The following is a 16667-nucleotide window of genomic DNA, read 5'->3' on the forward strand; positions in this document are numbered from 1 at the left end:
ACCATTATTTTTTTGGGGCTGCACAGAAAAAGTACATCAAGAGTAACTAACGACATTTTAATTTATCCACCAGCACACTGCATTTGCATTTCTGCGATCGCCATGTTTTAATGTTTTTTTGATTTTTTGTTGTCACTTTCTTTCTCTTGTTGTATTTCTACTCCTATCTTTCATCCCCTTCTCTCTACTATTACACGTCTCTTCCCCAGAGCACGCCCCCTGCTCCAACAATGTCTGCCTTTCTCTTCCTGTGTGCACCTCAAACACTGCAGAGCATACATGATAATTTCCATAAACGTACACAAACTTCTTTGTAGGCTCCACTTATTTATACATTTAGTTACAGTGAATCAATAATTTAATGTATTAATCTTCAAACCACCTCCAACAGCTCAAATACCATGTTCACTGCCAAAAACTACTGCCACACAGTCCATTGCTGTAATATGCGATAATATACTGCATGGCTAAACACTTACAAGCTCCCAAAGGCGAGACCAATTGCATTGCAAATGCTTGTTTTTTATCCCACGTAAAGCCCTGTTCTGCCCGCTGCTCCCATGCACTTGGTGACAGGCAGGCGGAGCAGGATTCCAGTCTGTGTCGCCCTATAGTGCACTGATGGTGTTGAGCAGGTTATTGATTTTGTTACGATGCTGCCCTACCCAGCTGACATGTTGACATTATGGCTGATATCAATAAAAACACAACTTTGCACATCCTCAGAGGCAGCCTGGTGGCAAAGGCCACCCAGCTCAGAATTTGAATGCTGTGGTCGGAGGGTTTGTCTAAAAGCAATTCGTCACTAAAGGGCCTAGATTTCTTGTAAACATCATTTCCTCTCAGCTTTGGTACTAATTACATGTTTTAGCTCACTGCGTTACTCCTAAACGTGCGTGTCTGCTCTCCGGAAGATGTTTCTGAGCCGATGCCTGGCGCCTGCAGGGAGTTGAGGGGTTAACACGCAGCTCCTTTCAGGGGAGGCATGGTGGGCGGGATTCCCTCCAAGCAGGGGGCTGGCCCTGGTGCTCCGTCTATTCCATTCCTTCCTCTCACAGCCTAGAGATCAGCCGGCGTCCTGCAGAGAGCAACCATGCAGGTGAGCAGAGAGCGCTCGACGGTCATCAAGGGACAGATAAGGGAGTGCGTGACAGGACAGGGGTGGGCACGCATAGCAAGTCCCGCGTTGACTGCCTCTCACTCAATTGTGGGCGCGCGGCTGGAGTGGTGGGCTCTAGGAGGTGATGCACACCTGGGCGAAAAGAGGTGTGTGCCCCAGATAAGGAGAGAGAAGGGGTGTGCACCAGGTAGAGACACACCTAAGGATGGCGGGGTTTACGCACCTGGCGGTAGTGAGGCGTACGTATCGCTGGCTCCGGGGGAGGAAGCCTGGGCTTTTAAAAGGATAACCTCCTGGGGCAACGGGGCACCCCCTCCTTCTTTGGGGGTGTGCACGGAAACCCCATGGAAAAAAAGACGATGTGCACACCTGTGGGTGGCGAGGAGCAGCATCTGGGAATAGCCAGACGTACGTACTCTCTCTGGGCGAGGAAAAATTACATACCTGGGGACGGAGAAGGGTTCCCACCTGGGGACGGAGAAGGGTGCCCACCTGGGGACGGAGAAGGGTGCCCACCTGGGGACGGAGAGGGGTGCGCACCTGGAGACGGAGAGGGGTGCGCACCTGGGGACGGAAAGGACCCTCCCGCGGGTGATGGAGCTAAATCACTCCAGGATGAAGGAGGCTTGTGAAGCTGATATGCACGTGTGGGGGTGGAGCAGGGGTGTGTACGCCTGATGGTGGAATGCGCACCTGTGGATGGAGAAGAGGTGCACCTAAGAGCTGAGTTTGATTGCACACCTGAAGTAGGCGCCCATGGGGTTTGGAGGTACTAGGGAGTGTGCACATCTGGAGAATGAAAGGGGAGCCTCCTGATGGAGCGCGGTGCACACTTTGGGGTAGCGATGGATGGATGGACCGATAGCAAGAGGGAGGTGCACATATGTGCCTCACAGGGGTCTGCACCTTGAAGGTAATTAATAATAATATCCACATTTGTAAAGCGCGAACAATCACCCATAAGGGTCTCTAGGTGCCGTCGGGAAGATTAAGCGAGCTATTGCCCAGAGTCACATGGTGCTGGACTAATCTGCCTCCGGCACCGGGGATCAAACCGTGATCCCCAGATTCCGGTGTCAGTCGCCCTGGCCACGACGCCACACCTCTTCCTGGATGAACTTGGATGAACGCCTGCGGTGGTAGGGTTAGGGCCACTGCTGCGTTTATAGAGAGGACACATTTGAAAGACCCTTTGGTGAGATGCATTTCCGTGTGGGTGGAGGGCTGTATGTGAGTTGGAGAGAGTCCACAGTTGTGTGGCAGGGGAAGAAGGTGTGGTGGTGTCTGCACATATGTGTGATGAAGAGTCTGTCGGCACTTTGTGGTGCACACCAGTGGGATGGGTGGTGTCGTTACCCATGCCCATTGCGTGGGTGCATACCTGTGGGGTGTAGAGGACTTTCACACATGTGTATGCAGGGCTCAAGTCGAGGGTCAATGGCGTCTACCCACTTTTTTCACCTGGTGGAAGCCGCCTCCCCTGCCGAGAAATTTGGCCCCGCAGAAATGAACTGAACTGGTCGTAGACACAGGGACACACTCAGCAGTGCCTGCACCTGGTCTGCTTTCATTCCGAGCAGCAAGGTGCATGTGGCCTTCAGCTGGGCCCACAACAAAGGCCAACATTAAGCAGGCATTGGACCTCCTTTTGATGGAGTATCCTGTCTGGTACCTATCTGGAACCTCACACCTAGCTGCACATGCAATGGAGGGGAAACAAAGGCTTCACTTAAGAGAGACCTGCTTTTGACTTTGTTTGGTCCCTGTAAATAAGACAAATGTATGCACTGCAAGTGTGTCAGATGTGTTGGTCTGCCCCAGTATTTACACAAATGGCACTTTAAATACAACTATTTTGTTTTATTTAGCACTACTCATCCCACTCCAGGGTGTCGGAGCACTCTTTATCACACGTACACATTATAGATTGACCATAAATAATGTGTGTAAACCAATGTACAGGATGTGTTGCATAAGACAGTGAGGGTTACAAGGTGTAGGAGTCCTATGCCCTTCATAGCTCACTCTGTTATGTTAGAAGGGTTACAAATTATGAACTGCAAGTAGCCAAAGGATCTCTGTGTTAAAATCAGTAACCCACTTACCCATCAGCATAAAATAAGAATCTGTCATCTGTGTTTCACATGATGTACTTTGCAGGAGGAGACATATTAACCCTCTATTCTACTTCAATTCAAAACTGGAGATAGACAAAACACGGATCTCTCCAGCAAGTGCGTTAACCTCCAGAGTTATTTTACCATTGTTATTATCCACTGAGATTTACTGAGCAGACAAAGATCCATGCAGCAGGTTCCTTAACCCCCATAAGATATTTTAAAATGCAGCCTTTGCAACCAATCAAGCATGTTTCTCCTTGTTGCTAAATTTGGGGCAGAGTTTAAAAAAAATGTGTAAATTGAGGCCCAGATTTTGCGTTGGGTTGCCTCACTGTTTTGTCACGGCCTTGATGCAAAATCTAATTTGTTAAATATTGTAATGTGCTCAAATGTACTGCTAAACATATTTGTGAGGTCTTGAGATCTGATGTCACTTCTTGTAATGTAACTTTCTATGAGGTTCATGGGTTGGGATTCCACCATCTGTGATGCCATGTGCAACGTCACGCTCCATGATGTTCATTGCATACTGCCCACATGGTTAGTCCCTCCGACCCCAAGTTTTTTTTCTTATTAAGGACTTGTGCACTGTGTTTTTATGGAGTGGGTGAACACCTGTGTGTGGAGATTTGTACACATGAATGGAGGGAGGACACACCTCTGTGGTGTAAAGTATTTGTACACGCGTGGATGGGGATCTTACCTACGCTGATAGAGGGATTTGCACAGCCTGTGGATGGGGTGTGGTCTTTAAATGTGTGGCACGAGAGCCGCACATCTGAGGCATGGGAATAGTCTCTGCAAGTTTATGGAGGGGTGCGCATTTCGAATGTACAGTACACATATAGAAGGTGGAGTGCACACCTGTATAGATGGAACGCCCCTGTACACATGGATGGACAGGACGCGTTACTCTGTCATAGAGAGAGTTCACACATATGGGATGGAAGGAGTCGCTACACGTGTGAGTGGAAGAAGTGTACAGATTTGGGGTGGAACTAACCTGTGCACGTATGGAGGAAAGGAGTGTACCCATATGAGATGGAAGGAGTCGGTATATTATACATGTGCGGATGGAAGGAGTGCACAGATATGGAGTGGAATGAGCCCGTGCAAGTGTTGATGGAGTGAGCGCACACATATGGGCCGGATTCACTGTTAGGTGTGATTTGGAGCAGGGCTTTAAGGGGGTGGCTCCCGCTGATGCTCAGCACCGGCAGTTCTAAGAAGCAGGTGCTGAGACGGGTCTCTATCGGGCTCTCCATTTTTGCCCTCATCCTCGGGGTAAAATAAATCGTAACTCTGCATCAGTACCACCCTTCGCAGCCTGTGATGTACCTTCACAGAGACTCCTTGTAGATCTTTCACAGCCTCATTATTTCAGAACGGAAGCATTTTCAATATTATATACAACAAAGCCATAGCTACTGCATATTTAACTTCTGCAACTAACAACCACTGACAAAGTCAATAGTCCTGGCTTGTTGTAGGTGTAATATTACTTGTAGTATATATCTAGATGCAATGACAGAAGCAGCAAAATACCAGTTGGACGGCACACTATGCTAAACACAGATTTGTAGGTTATGTTTTAAGCCACGCCCTTATGGCGACGCCCCTTTGAGAACCCGCCCAGTTTTTCCAGCCCACTTAAAGCCCTGGTTAGGTTAATGAACATGGAGGGTCCGTAGGTGCACATCTTTCAAAGGATGAAAAGATGGACTTCTTTCCACTGTGTGTGTGTACACATGGAAACAGAGCGCATTGGCTGCAGTTTTTATTTATTTATTTATTTATTTATACTTTTATTCTGTAGTGGTAGCTTGGCCCTTGGACATTAGGGCGCTTTACAAGAGATCAAGAGCTCATGTCAGTTGTCATAAGCAAATAGTTCAACAACAAAACAGGAGAGACGGTAAAAATGTCAAACGAGTCAGTTAATAAGAAATCACGCCCCTAAACAAAATATTTTACAAAAATATAAGAATCAATCAAGGCCTTGCCTAAAGTACCTTGGGAATAGGAGTATTTTATTTCTTTTTAAAGGTGGCATGACAAGGGGTCGTGCGGCTCATAGAAGAGGGTTCAAATTCGTGTTCCCTTTCCTGAAAAGACCTTTTCACAAAGCGTTATTGTTTACATGTGGGCGACTTCAGGAAAGGAGGTTCTGTGTGTCGACCCCTTTGAGCACCAGAGAGTTTGTTAGGCAAGCAGGAGGGAGAGGAATCCTGCAGGGCCTTGTGCGTCAAGCGAGCGGCATAAAATCGAACTCTAGCTTCTGTAGGGAGCCACTGTTGGGTTAGCAGGATGGGAGTGATGTGGTCAAATTTCTTGTGGCCTGTAACACATTGAGCCGCTGAGTGCAGCCCTGAGGGAGCCTTTGCACACTGGAACCTAGAGGTGACGCTCTGATGTTGCTTTTCCCATTATAAAGGCAGAGTTACAATGACCAAAGAAAGTAGTTTCCGGTGGCGGAGGGGTGGGGTTGGGGTGTTTCACCCTAAAAAATGTCTTTTCTGAGAAATGGTTGTGTGCAGGTGCTTTCAGTGTGGTACAGTGAGATGTCTGTCGAATTTCACCCGAAATTTGTACATATACACACAGACAAAAACGCAACAACACTCTCCCTTTCTCTTATGACATGTCTCAAAAATAATGGTTATTTTACAAAATATTGGGTGTTCTCTCTTAGTACTCCTACCAATCCGCATTCCTCTCCCTTTTCACTGTCCCTTAGACCCCTCTCATGCTCCCTGTTTGTTCTATAATGTATTTAAACATTACATGCCAGCCTAATTGTTGGAAAATCTGAAGCTTCTATCCCCCCCCCTCCAATCTTACTAACCAGGCCATGCCCCTAAAGACCAAATGCAAAGAAGAAACTGATGAGCCACATCTGGCTTGAGGCATCACATGCCAGATGTCAGATCACACTGAAGATGAGGAGAGCCAGCTGCAGGATCAGGGGCTGCTTTGAATGGGTGTTGCTTTAGAAGGGTAGGAGCTGTAAACATATACATATTTTACACCCATTTTAAGTAAAGGATTTGCCAGAACATTTTAACAGATTTAGGGTCTGAGTTTGGTGTTGCAGTGGTGTACCCTCTCCTCCACATGTGTTGGCTTAGCTGATTTAGAGGTCGGCAGACGGTCAGGGTTAATGTTGACAAAGTAAGATTTACTCCGTTACTGTAAACTTTCTTCTGATGGTCTAAGGGAGTAGGGCCATCAGAAGTAAACCAACCCATTTAAAGTGAGCAGTCGCACATCTTTAAAAAAAAAAAAAAATCTTTAACTGTCTGTCACCAACAGGAACAATAAATGACAATGATGGACAATAAAAAACAAAAAGACATACACTATGGGGGAAAAACTCCCATGGCGTGGGGTCATTCATTTTTTATTTCTCAAACTCTCACTTTGGGAATTTGTTTTTGATAAATAGAAAAGAAATCTGGAAAAGTTGATGGTCGGCTGTCATATTTGACGGCAATGTCCATCAAACATTCCCTTTGTTGACAGGGTTCACCTTGATGGCAGTTCCTATCGATGTATAGAGATGTCAGTGGGGCCGGTGGACATTCTCTAAATTTGGTGGGCAGAGTAAAGGCAGTGTGATGGACATAAAGTCCTCCTCTACTCTGTCTGCCTTTACTCCATTCAGCAAACTCCTAATCAGGCCCATAGTATTTTTAATAAATGCACATCTTATTATTAATGCTCAGGGTACATGCACGAACAACTCGTGTTTAGTGCTAATAGGTCCGTAGGACTATTTATTATCTATGCTAGGATTTCCAGTGTTACCAGATTTGCTGAGTATAGGGGGTGTCTGTATTCTACTGGAAAAAAACTGAGAAGAGTTGACATTTTTGTTTTAATCACTAAATTGGGATAGGCTAATCCAGGCACATACGGTTGTGCACATCCACCACATTATAGGGTTCTTTCCCTAAAAAGTAGGTGAGTGCGCGAGTTTAGCGAAACCTTCGAAGCAAGATAAACAATGCCTGTGACTTCTCCGTGCTCCTCCTGATCAATATAAACATGCATGCTCCCTCTCGGAGCAGTTTTGGACTGCAGAAGAGCTTCGCCCACAGTGTTTGGTGGATTGGAAGTACATTTTTAGAGTCCCACTCAGTTGAGGTTCAACCGAGTGCCTGATCGTGGACCATGAACCATATGTCCCTCCCTCCCTCCTTTGCCTCCAGAAAATTGATCCGAATCAAATTCTTTGAGTGAAGCTTTGGCATGTGCATTCTGACCAATTACACTCCACTTTACATCTATGCTGTGTACACTAACCCCTGTAAAAGTTCAAGGCGCCACCTCATCATGGGTCGAAACAGAGCGCTAGGCAATGCCTTTTTGCTGACTTGGCACTCCTTGCTGTGTTTGTAAATATCAGCGTCAATAATGCTGCTCTACACTTGTGTCAACTTTAGCATATCAACTAGCATACATAGGGAAGTATAGATTTACTAACCTCCACATATGCCTATTTTCACAATATGTTGGTTATCGATATTGTGCAGTCGATATCAGTGCAGTGTTATATAAAAAAAAGTATCCCTTTCTCACTGTGCCACCGGAACCCAGCTACACCTGACCGCTGGGGCCCAATTAGGCGAAAACAAACCAGCCATGGGTTGCCTATGTTATGGTTCAGAGAGGACTGGGCTGGGCTGTTTCTATTGTAGCAGTCACAAGACTGATTTGGACGTGGCTGGGTCTAATTTGAGGTGGCATGGTTGGCAAAAGAACGATGGATTCGAATGCTACCCCGAGCGATTGCTAGTGGTTAGACTTCTTGCAAGCATTCCCCCTCTCCAATTACCTTTTGTGTGTTTAATATTTTTCGAATGCTTGGCTGGTACGCACCCTCAGTACCTCTGCTCTAAATTCCAAGTAGCTCTTTCTTTTCACTGTATTGAGATTCATGCATAGTGACCAATAACTTAAGTCAGTGCTTTGGACCACCAAACTGATGGCCATACCTCATTCAGTGACATGAGATCTCAGAGAAGTGTGTGAGGGCTTTCGGGAGTATTTTTTCAACCACTAGACTGCACAGTCATGAGGGGCCCCACCCAATAATGTGTCTTCTGTACACTCCATACATTTTATTATTAAGACTGGTATTTTAATATCGCCTGTGTATTAAGTTAGTGCTGTTTCCAGTAACAGCAGCACAAGGATACAGCTTGCATAGCCCTCAAGGTGAGACACCCATGTGTGGCTTATGACAAATGGTGACCCTCTCAAGCTTGAGACCAGTGCTGATGCCCGGCTGATCTTGTAGCGCTGGAGTGACTTGTAAGCACTGACCCTTATTATCCAGACTGGATTGTAGTGAAAGGGCCCTTGAAGGTTTAGTTTAAATTATCATTTTATTTTAAAACACTGTCTGGCATCAGTGACAGCTTTAGGTCACAGAGTATTATAAAAACAAGTTTTGGCAAAGCCAAGATGTATGGCGCTGGCAATGATTGTTTAGTTTTTTCATGGTTTTTGTAAAACTTTACCATTAGAGTAGCTGCTGGGTCTTTGTCAATATAAAAAACTAAAAAGCAGGCTTAAAGCATAAATATGCTCTTTTCTCAAAAGCACACATTACTATTGTAGTCACTGGCACTGAAGGGAACTATTTTGTGTGATAATGTGCTCCTTGTGAAAGAGAAGAAAGCGGTCACTCACAGTGAAGTTAGCCAATAGCTACAGTGAGCTGATCCACTGCCCCTTGCTGTGTGCTGTAGTGGGCAGATGAAGAATGAGTGATAAAGCAACAGACCAACGAATTAAAAGGTTGGCTGAAAGCTCCTATAAGCAGGGTGACTGGAACTATGTGGCAGGGAAGAACCAACTTATCCTATAACCTATAAGTAAATAATATATAATCTGTGTGTGTATATATGTCACAGAGTGGCAATAGCCACTGTCACAGGGTGGCGGTACTGCCAGAGACAACAATTCCTCAGATGTTTGCCCCTTAATAACTTTGCACGTGTTTGACGAATCTCTGTGAAACTTTGCAGCTCTATTGCACCCAATACATTGGCGGAGGAAGTAAAGTTTTGCAGCGTTTGGTGAAGGGGTGCAAAGATAAAGCATGTTTTGACCTGAATGCATTTTACGTAGACTTTTTGTATTGGCCGTAGTGTGAAAGCGGGCTGAATGGATTTACATGAAATTTGGCAGGATTGGACAGCATGCACAGACGATCCTTTTGGGTAATACAGGCAAGTCGAGAAAGTATTTGTTATAATCTATTTAAACTTGGTGATATCAGTTGTTGCTACATTTTCGTGAAATTTTACCGTATTTCACGGCAGTACCATGGTATATAGTGATGACAAGTAGTTAGATTATTAGCTAATGACTGCCTTTACAAAATTTAAAGGCAGCCATGTTGTTTATAGGTACAGTTTGCCTGTGTTCTGCGTTACACCTTCAGATCCAGGTATGCATTCGATCTGGTATATTTCCCCTACCTATTACGATGGTAGTAAAGTGTTAATAGGTAGGGAAAGATTTCTTACAAGTGTGTGTGAAAATAAATATATATATATATATAAAATTTAAATTTTAAATGTTGTAGACTTGTAAAGCGCACAGCTACCCCAGCAACGGGGTGTCCCGGCGCTGTAGACCGCTGGGGAACCCGTCCTGGCTATCCCTGTGAGATGGTCCCTTTCTGGGTATCTCCAAGGTGAAACCAGGCATCCCCGGCGTCTGTGGGGGGCCGTTGTAGAGATGAGGCAAGCTTAATGCCCAGAGTTGCCAAGTGTGTTCCTGGTTAGAGTAGGTACCGAGGCGAGAATTATCGAGTCCGTTTTGACCCTGGTCCACGACCCTGCCGCGTCGGGAATTGAACCCTGGTCCCTGGCCGATTCTCTGCTTACGGGTCTGCCGCCTCTAACTAGTGAGCCACACCTCTCCACACTAGTGAGCCACACCTCTCTCTCTATATATATATATATATATATATATATATATATATATATATATATATATATATATATATATATATATATATATATATATATATATATATATATATATATATATATATATATATATATATTTAAATTAAGAATACGGAGTATCTCGGTACTACCTCAGGAGTATTATGGTACCGAAATAAATAAATAAACACGCACACATTTAAAAAAAAACACAGTAATACACTATATTTTCCAAATATAGTGTACTAAAGTCTATTTTCTAGTTTTAATATATTTAAATATGCACTAAAAGTTTACAGCGTAGCACGTTAATACCTACGAATAGCCACACTAATTAAAAACTGCTAAAAATATGTATAGAAAATGATAAATAAAATTCTCTACCTATTACCACTTAAATGGTAATAGGTAGTGATCAACAATAAAACCCAATACTTATCTATATCAAAGGCGCCCTAACCCAGAACACGGTGAAACAAAAACTGCAGAACACAGCAAAACTGTAATAAAAATGACATTGCTGCCTTTTACCTTTGGTAAATACAGCCATTAGCCACTCACATACTGGCTTTTCATCCCCATGTACCGCGCTATACTGTGAACCTGCCATAGTGTACTGCAGCACCATATATAACTTCGCTTTTTAAAACTTATACCATTAACACTACTTGCATATACTACCAACATTCGAGATTTACACCTCATAATGTATATTCCTGCCACATAAAATTTATATCCATTCACACACTTTCATGCTACGTCTGTTTCAATTAAAACACGCCACTCCACTCTATGCCACTACACTCTGCTATATTATACTGTATGCCGATGTATTCTATAACGCTCCAGTCTACTCTGTGTTTTTAAAAAAAAATATGTAGAAACGTATGAATATCTTTCCCTGTCTATTGCCACTTTACTAAAGTGGTAATAGGTAGGGGAAAAATACCTAACCTAATACTTACTTAGGTCCGAAGGTGTAATGGAGAACAAATGCAACTGTACCTAAAAACAATATGGTTGCCTTTAACTTTTGTAAAGACAGTCATTAGCCAATCACTTAAAGACTTGTTTAAAAAAACATAGCAGTTCCTGCCACCAACACCGACAGCCGACTCAGTGCTTCTCTCCCGCAGTCACTGGAAAGCACAAGCTCCCCACCCTATCAAGATGCAAAAATACAGTGACAACAGTTATCACTTAGTTAAAATGGCTTATAACTTAAAAAATACCTACTCGGATCATCTGTGCACCGTAATGTCTAATCCTGCCAAACTTCATGTAAATCCATTTAGTCATTTTTATACTACGTTTAATACAAAAAGTCTATGTAAAATGCATGGGGGTGTCAAAACATATTTTGGTACCCCCCTTTTATCTTTGCATCCTCTTCCCCAAACACTGCAAAACTTTACATCCTCTGCCATTGTATCGGGCACAATAGAGTTGCAACGTTTTGTGGAGATTCGTCAGACAGGTGTTAAATTATTAAGGTGCAGAAATCTGAGGAATTACTATATCTAGCAATGGGAGAGAGAGATTTAGCGGCCTCAATTAAGAGTCGGTTCATTAGTGCCTCGTTCTTTAACACATGCACTTTAAAGACATGTTTAAGACCTATACCTTGTAACAGTAGATTACACACTAGCAGTCATGGCATACCCTTTGGCAATCAGAGTATTCACGATGGCATGTAATCAAGTCTACGGTATATTGGAGGCATTTATAATGAAAAATCGTGTGCCTGCGAGTGGGGGGCCACCTAATTCCGCACACTGATCTGCATTGGAAAAATAGTTTTGGCTGGTGGCCAATACATTACTTTGCAAATGCTTTTGTTCTTTCCAGTCTTTATCTTTTTTCATTTTTTTCCATCCTTGGGTGTTCAAACCACGCCTTGAGGTTACAGTTATTAAAAGCCAATAGAATCTTTCCTTTCCACCAATATGAATATTATATTCCACTGGTGCGCCTCTGTGGTGTGCATTAAAACTAAAAAAGGTTCCTGTTCTAAGTCCTCCTGCCTACCAGAAACTGACTGTATTACGATATTAAAAGTATAAAGAGTTTACACGGTGGTTATTTTTTAATTTAACGTTTTTTTTTTACCACAAGCATATGACTGATGTTTTAGAAGGTTGCATTTTTGTCCTATTTAATTTTGGTGGTTTATGCTTTAGAAACAATTTAACCCTCATACCAGCTTACCAAGGCCAGACTTTTTGGCTTTGTTAAGGCTTGTTTATTTGGGCAAACTGTAAAACACACAAAATCAGTTGTAGATCGAAGTTAATGTCAGCCAAGCCATATGTATGTTGCTCCGTGAAAAGCGCTTTATTACCTCATGGTCCAAATGCAACACAGCCTGCAGTTGAACAACACCACTGCACTTTCATATTTCGGTGTTTCACCCATTAAATGAATGCCACCGAAAAAGTGCTCAGTAGCCAATTACAACAAGCATTGGCATAGCCAATAGGACTCGCCTTTGGGACCTTATAAGTGTTTAGTTCTCCAGCACAATACCCTTGGTGCAACAACATCAAGTGTTGCATGGCTAAACACTTATAAGGTCCCAAAGGCAAGACCTATTAGCTATGCCAATGCTTGTTTTTTATTCCTCTGTATATCTTTACTGTCTCTGTACTTTACTCAGGTAAAACATCAGTAATATCTATCTTGAAATAAAAAAAAAAAGGCAGTTCCTAGCTGTTTACATTGCCAAGAGGCACCTCTGTAAATGAATCCCCTCACCTTGGGCCCCCACTTGTTTGCATTTCCAGAAGGAGGTGGAAGTTAAAAGACAGGCCATGCAATCACAATGCCATGAATGAACCAATAAAAACGAAACATAATAGTCAGCCTTTCCGTACACAGAAACATGCCTGTGCATGAACTGTTTACTCCTCAGACCAAGAGAACAATCAAAGGGTGGGGGAAACTGAGCTTTAAATTAATTTTAGGTCAACGTGTGCATGGTTGGGTAAACTAATCCGATTAGGAAATTCTCAACCGCGGCAAAGGACTCCTTGGAGGGACAGTAAAAGAAAAAAAAACGCACTAAACGCTTACTTAGTTTGAATCTCGCTTTTCGTGCCCGATTCATTCTGCTAAAAGGTAGAATTGTATTTTAACAGCAGGGGTAGCGAAATACTAGCAAACGATCTTCAGAGGGGGTTCCACTGAGGTAAATAAAATAATTTTTATGTAAGATGTTATCTTTTAGTTTGTGCAGTTGCTAATAAATATTGCAAGACAAAAATGTATCGTCACACAGCTGTAGAATGGGGGCAAAGGTGTGCTTAAGAAGCCGAACAGTGACAGGGAGAAAGAGAAATTATGAAAATTGGAGTGAAAGTTAGAGGCGGCAAAGGAATGAAGAATGCGAGGAAGAAAGATAGAAGGAAAGAAAGAAATAAAGCAGTGTGGAAAGAGGGAACCAAAGAAGAATGCAATGAAGCGAAAGCGATCGCGATCAACATCAAAGCGGCCGTGCGGCCGCGAAAGTGAAAGTAATGGCGGAAAAGCCCGCCTGCGCACATGCACTGTAGCTCTAGGCTGGTCTGGTAGCACTTTTTGGAGCCCTCTCAAAAAGTCTCGCCAGACCAGCGCATGCGCTGGGTCAGGCGAGACCTAAACAAACCAAAGAATACTCACACATGATTAAAGGATCAACAATGTTTTTAGCTTTTGCTTGATGAATTTCCAAATAATCCCCACAAGTGAAATGGCAGTGGTATTGACGATTTCTGGGGAAGGTTGCTTTGCTATATGATTTAGGTATTTAATCATTGCGTCCTCATTTCATCAAATATTGTGATCATGGGCATATGACTTGTTGTTTGTGACATTCTTTAAAAAAATTATGCGTGCACAGAAGCAGTCCCGTTTGCAGTGTTTGAACAGTTTATGCAGTCCTTTCCTTTTTTTTTAACTTATTGGTACTTTTAATAATAATAATAATAAAAAAATCTTGTAAAGCGCCTGGTTATACTAGCTAGTGTGTCCCCGCGCTGCGGCCCTTGGTGCTTTCGGTAGTACTAACACTGGGCAGGCTGATTAGTGGCTCTATATCTGAAAGAGCCATGTCTTTAATTTTTTCCGGAATAGGTTTTCAGATTGTTCCATCCGGAGATCCTGGGGAAGAGCGTTCCACTGTTTAGCGGCTAGTTAGCGAAAGGATCGACCTCCCCCCCCCCCCCCCCCCTCCCCCCCTTCTCAATCTTTTAATTACTGGGATTTGAACCTGTCCCGACCCCCAGGATCGTAAGGTCCTGGTAGGTGTGTAGGGGGACAGTAGGTTATGTAGGTGATTCGGACCCTTTCCCAGCAGGATACGTTGACTAATGCATAGAGCCTTAAAAAGACTTCTCTCCTTCACGGGAGCCTGTGTAGAGTAGCTCGGGAATTCTTGGAAGAGGTTCTTCTAGGGAGCATCAGGACTAGGCGGGCCGCCGCATTCTGAATACATTGTAGTCTCTGAATGCTCTTGCTACTGGCTCCTATGTACAGCGCATTCTTACCTTTTGGTTTTCTCCGTTATGAGTGCAGGACCACAAAGACCATACTGTAAAGCTGGGCTTTAAGTGGGATGAAAAAACTGGGGGGGGTCTCAAAGGGGCATGGCCAATGTAATTAAGGGCGTGGCTTAAAAACACCTAAAAATCTGTGCTTCGCATAGTGTATTTTGCTGTTTCTATCATTGCATCCACATATATGATACAAGAAACATCATACCTTTAACAAGTCGGCACTATTGGCTTTGTCCATGGTTGTTAGTTGCATACGATCAATTGGCAGCAACTATGGCTTGTAAATAATATTGAAAAGTTCCACTTAAAGCCCTGGTGACTGACACTACAACAATGTTGCTGCTCCTGAGTTTTAAAAAGAGAAGGGAAATCCAGAGAGAAAATGACTCTCTTTAAAGGTTTTCCCTTCCCCTTCAACGCTCACCTGGCATGACGTCATGCCGTAACTTCTCCACTAGTGAGAATTGAGCAGTGTGAGCAGCGCACATTGATGTGCCTGCTGTCTCGAAACGGATGTCTATCGGGCTCTGTTTTGTGCCCTGGCACTTTTTGCCGGACTGCAGCGACAGCAGACTGGAAAAAACAGACCGCCTGTGCCAGGGCACAAAACAGAGCCCGATAGAGACGCGTTTCAAGGCCTCCTTTAAAAAACTGCTGGTGCTCAGACCCGGAGAGACCCGGCCCACTTAAAGCCCTGCTGGAAAGTAAAAACAGAGCTGCCTGAGCTACTCATACCTGGCATGAGTCCATCTGATACAGCGCTGAGCTTCCAGCTCCCAATGACACAAGGATGTCCGCCTGGCTCCTACTCAGTGAGCATATTGCTCTCAAAGTCTCACTCTACAATTGGTGACTTATAGTATAAATAGGCTAGTGCTAGATTTAAATCCATTACTGCTGGATGAAAGCAGGGAGCCTTCACAGATTTACACACACATAAATTCACCAGGTGTTGTCCTGCCTCTTGTGCTGGCACAGTCTCACACCTCCGAACTAGCCATGATGTCGACCTCACTTCAGATGAAAACAAGCATTGGCATAGCCAATAGGTCTCGCCTTTGGGACCTTATAAGTGTTTAGCCATGCAACAGTTGCATAACTAAACACTTATAAGGTCCCAAAAGTGAGACCTATTGGCTATGCAAAGCGGCCGCGAAAGTGAAAGTAATCGCGATCAAACATCAAAGCAGACGTGTGGCCGCTAAAGTGAAAGTAATCGCGGTAAAAGTGGCGTGCGCGCCCGCGCACATGCACTGTAGCTCTAGGCTGGCCTGGTAGCACTTTTTGGAGCCCTCTCAATATGTCTCGCCAGACCAGCGCATGCGCTGGGTCAGGCGAGACCTAAAAAAATGGCCATCCTTGGACTGGAGAAAGTCTTCCTGCATGGCTCTGGAGAGTGCGCAGCTGGAATAAAGTTCATTGTGGCAAGTTATAGCTTTTTGACCCTAACATCAACACGCAACGATTGTGCATGTGCACTAGAAGTATTTTTGTGTCATGGACTGAGACCCAGAGTGAGGCTTTGTGGTATAGAGGAGTGAACAGTGCAGTGGTGGCTTCAGCATAAGGCAAGTGGGTGCGTGAGGGAGGAGGGCTGGGGGGGTGGGAGTGGGTCGAGGTAGGTTTTAAGGGGTGGGGGTTCGTGTTTGTTTTTAGGGGGTGAGGGGGTTGGTGTTAGTTTTTTTAGGGCGTGGGAGGGTTGGTGTTAGTTTTTAGGGGTGGGGGTCGGGATCGTTTTTAGGAGATGGGAGGGGTTTGTGTTCGTTTTTAGGGAGTGGAAAGGGTGTGTGTTAGTTTTAAGGGGGTAGGAGGGGTTTGTATTAATTTTTAGGAGGTTGGGGGATTCATGTAAGTGTACGTTTTCAGGGGGTGGGAGGTGGGGAGGTACGGGGTAGTTTTTAGGCAGTGGGAAGGGGTTGGTTTAAATTTT

General features: G+C 44.2%; 1 protein-coding gene across 1 annotated transcript in view; it reads left to right on the forward strand.

The window, feature by feature from the left end:
* Positions 1–1008: 1008 nt before the first annotated feature.
* Positions 1009–16667, forward strand: part of KCNIP3 (potassium voltage-gated channel interacting protein 3) — a 592826-nt gene continuing 577167 nt past the window's right edge. Inside the window, exon 1 of the mRNA XM_085634140.1 lies at positions 1009–1099. Within this exon, the coding sequence (XP_085490266.1) occupies positions 1094–1099 (6 nt within the window). The 5' untranslated portion in view covers positions 1009–1093. The remainder of the gene's footprint in view (positions 1100–16667) is intronic.

This window comes from Triturus cristatus, chromosome 11, assembly GCF_964204655.1.
Source record: "Triturus cristatus chromosome 11, aTriCri1.1, whole genome shotgun sequence".
In the NCBI taxonomy this organism is placed as follows: Eukaryota; Metazoa; Chordata; class Amphibia; order Caudata; family Salamandridae; genus Triturus; species Triturus cristatus.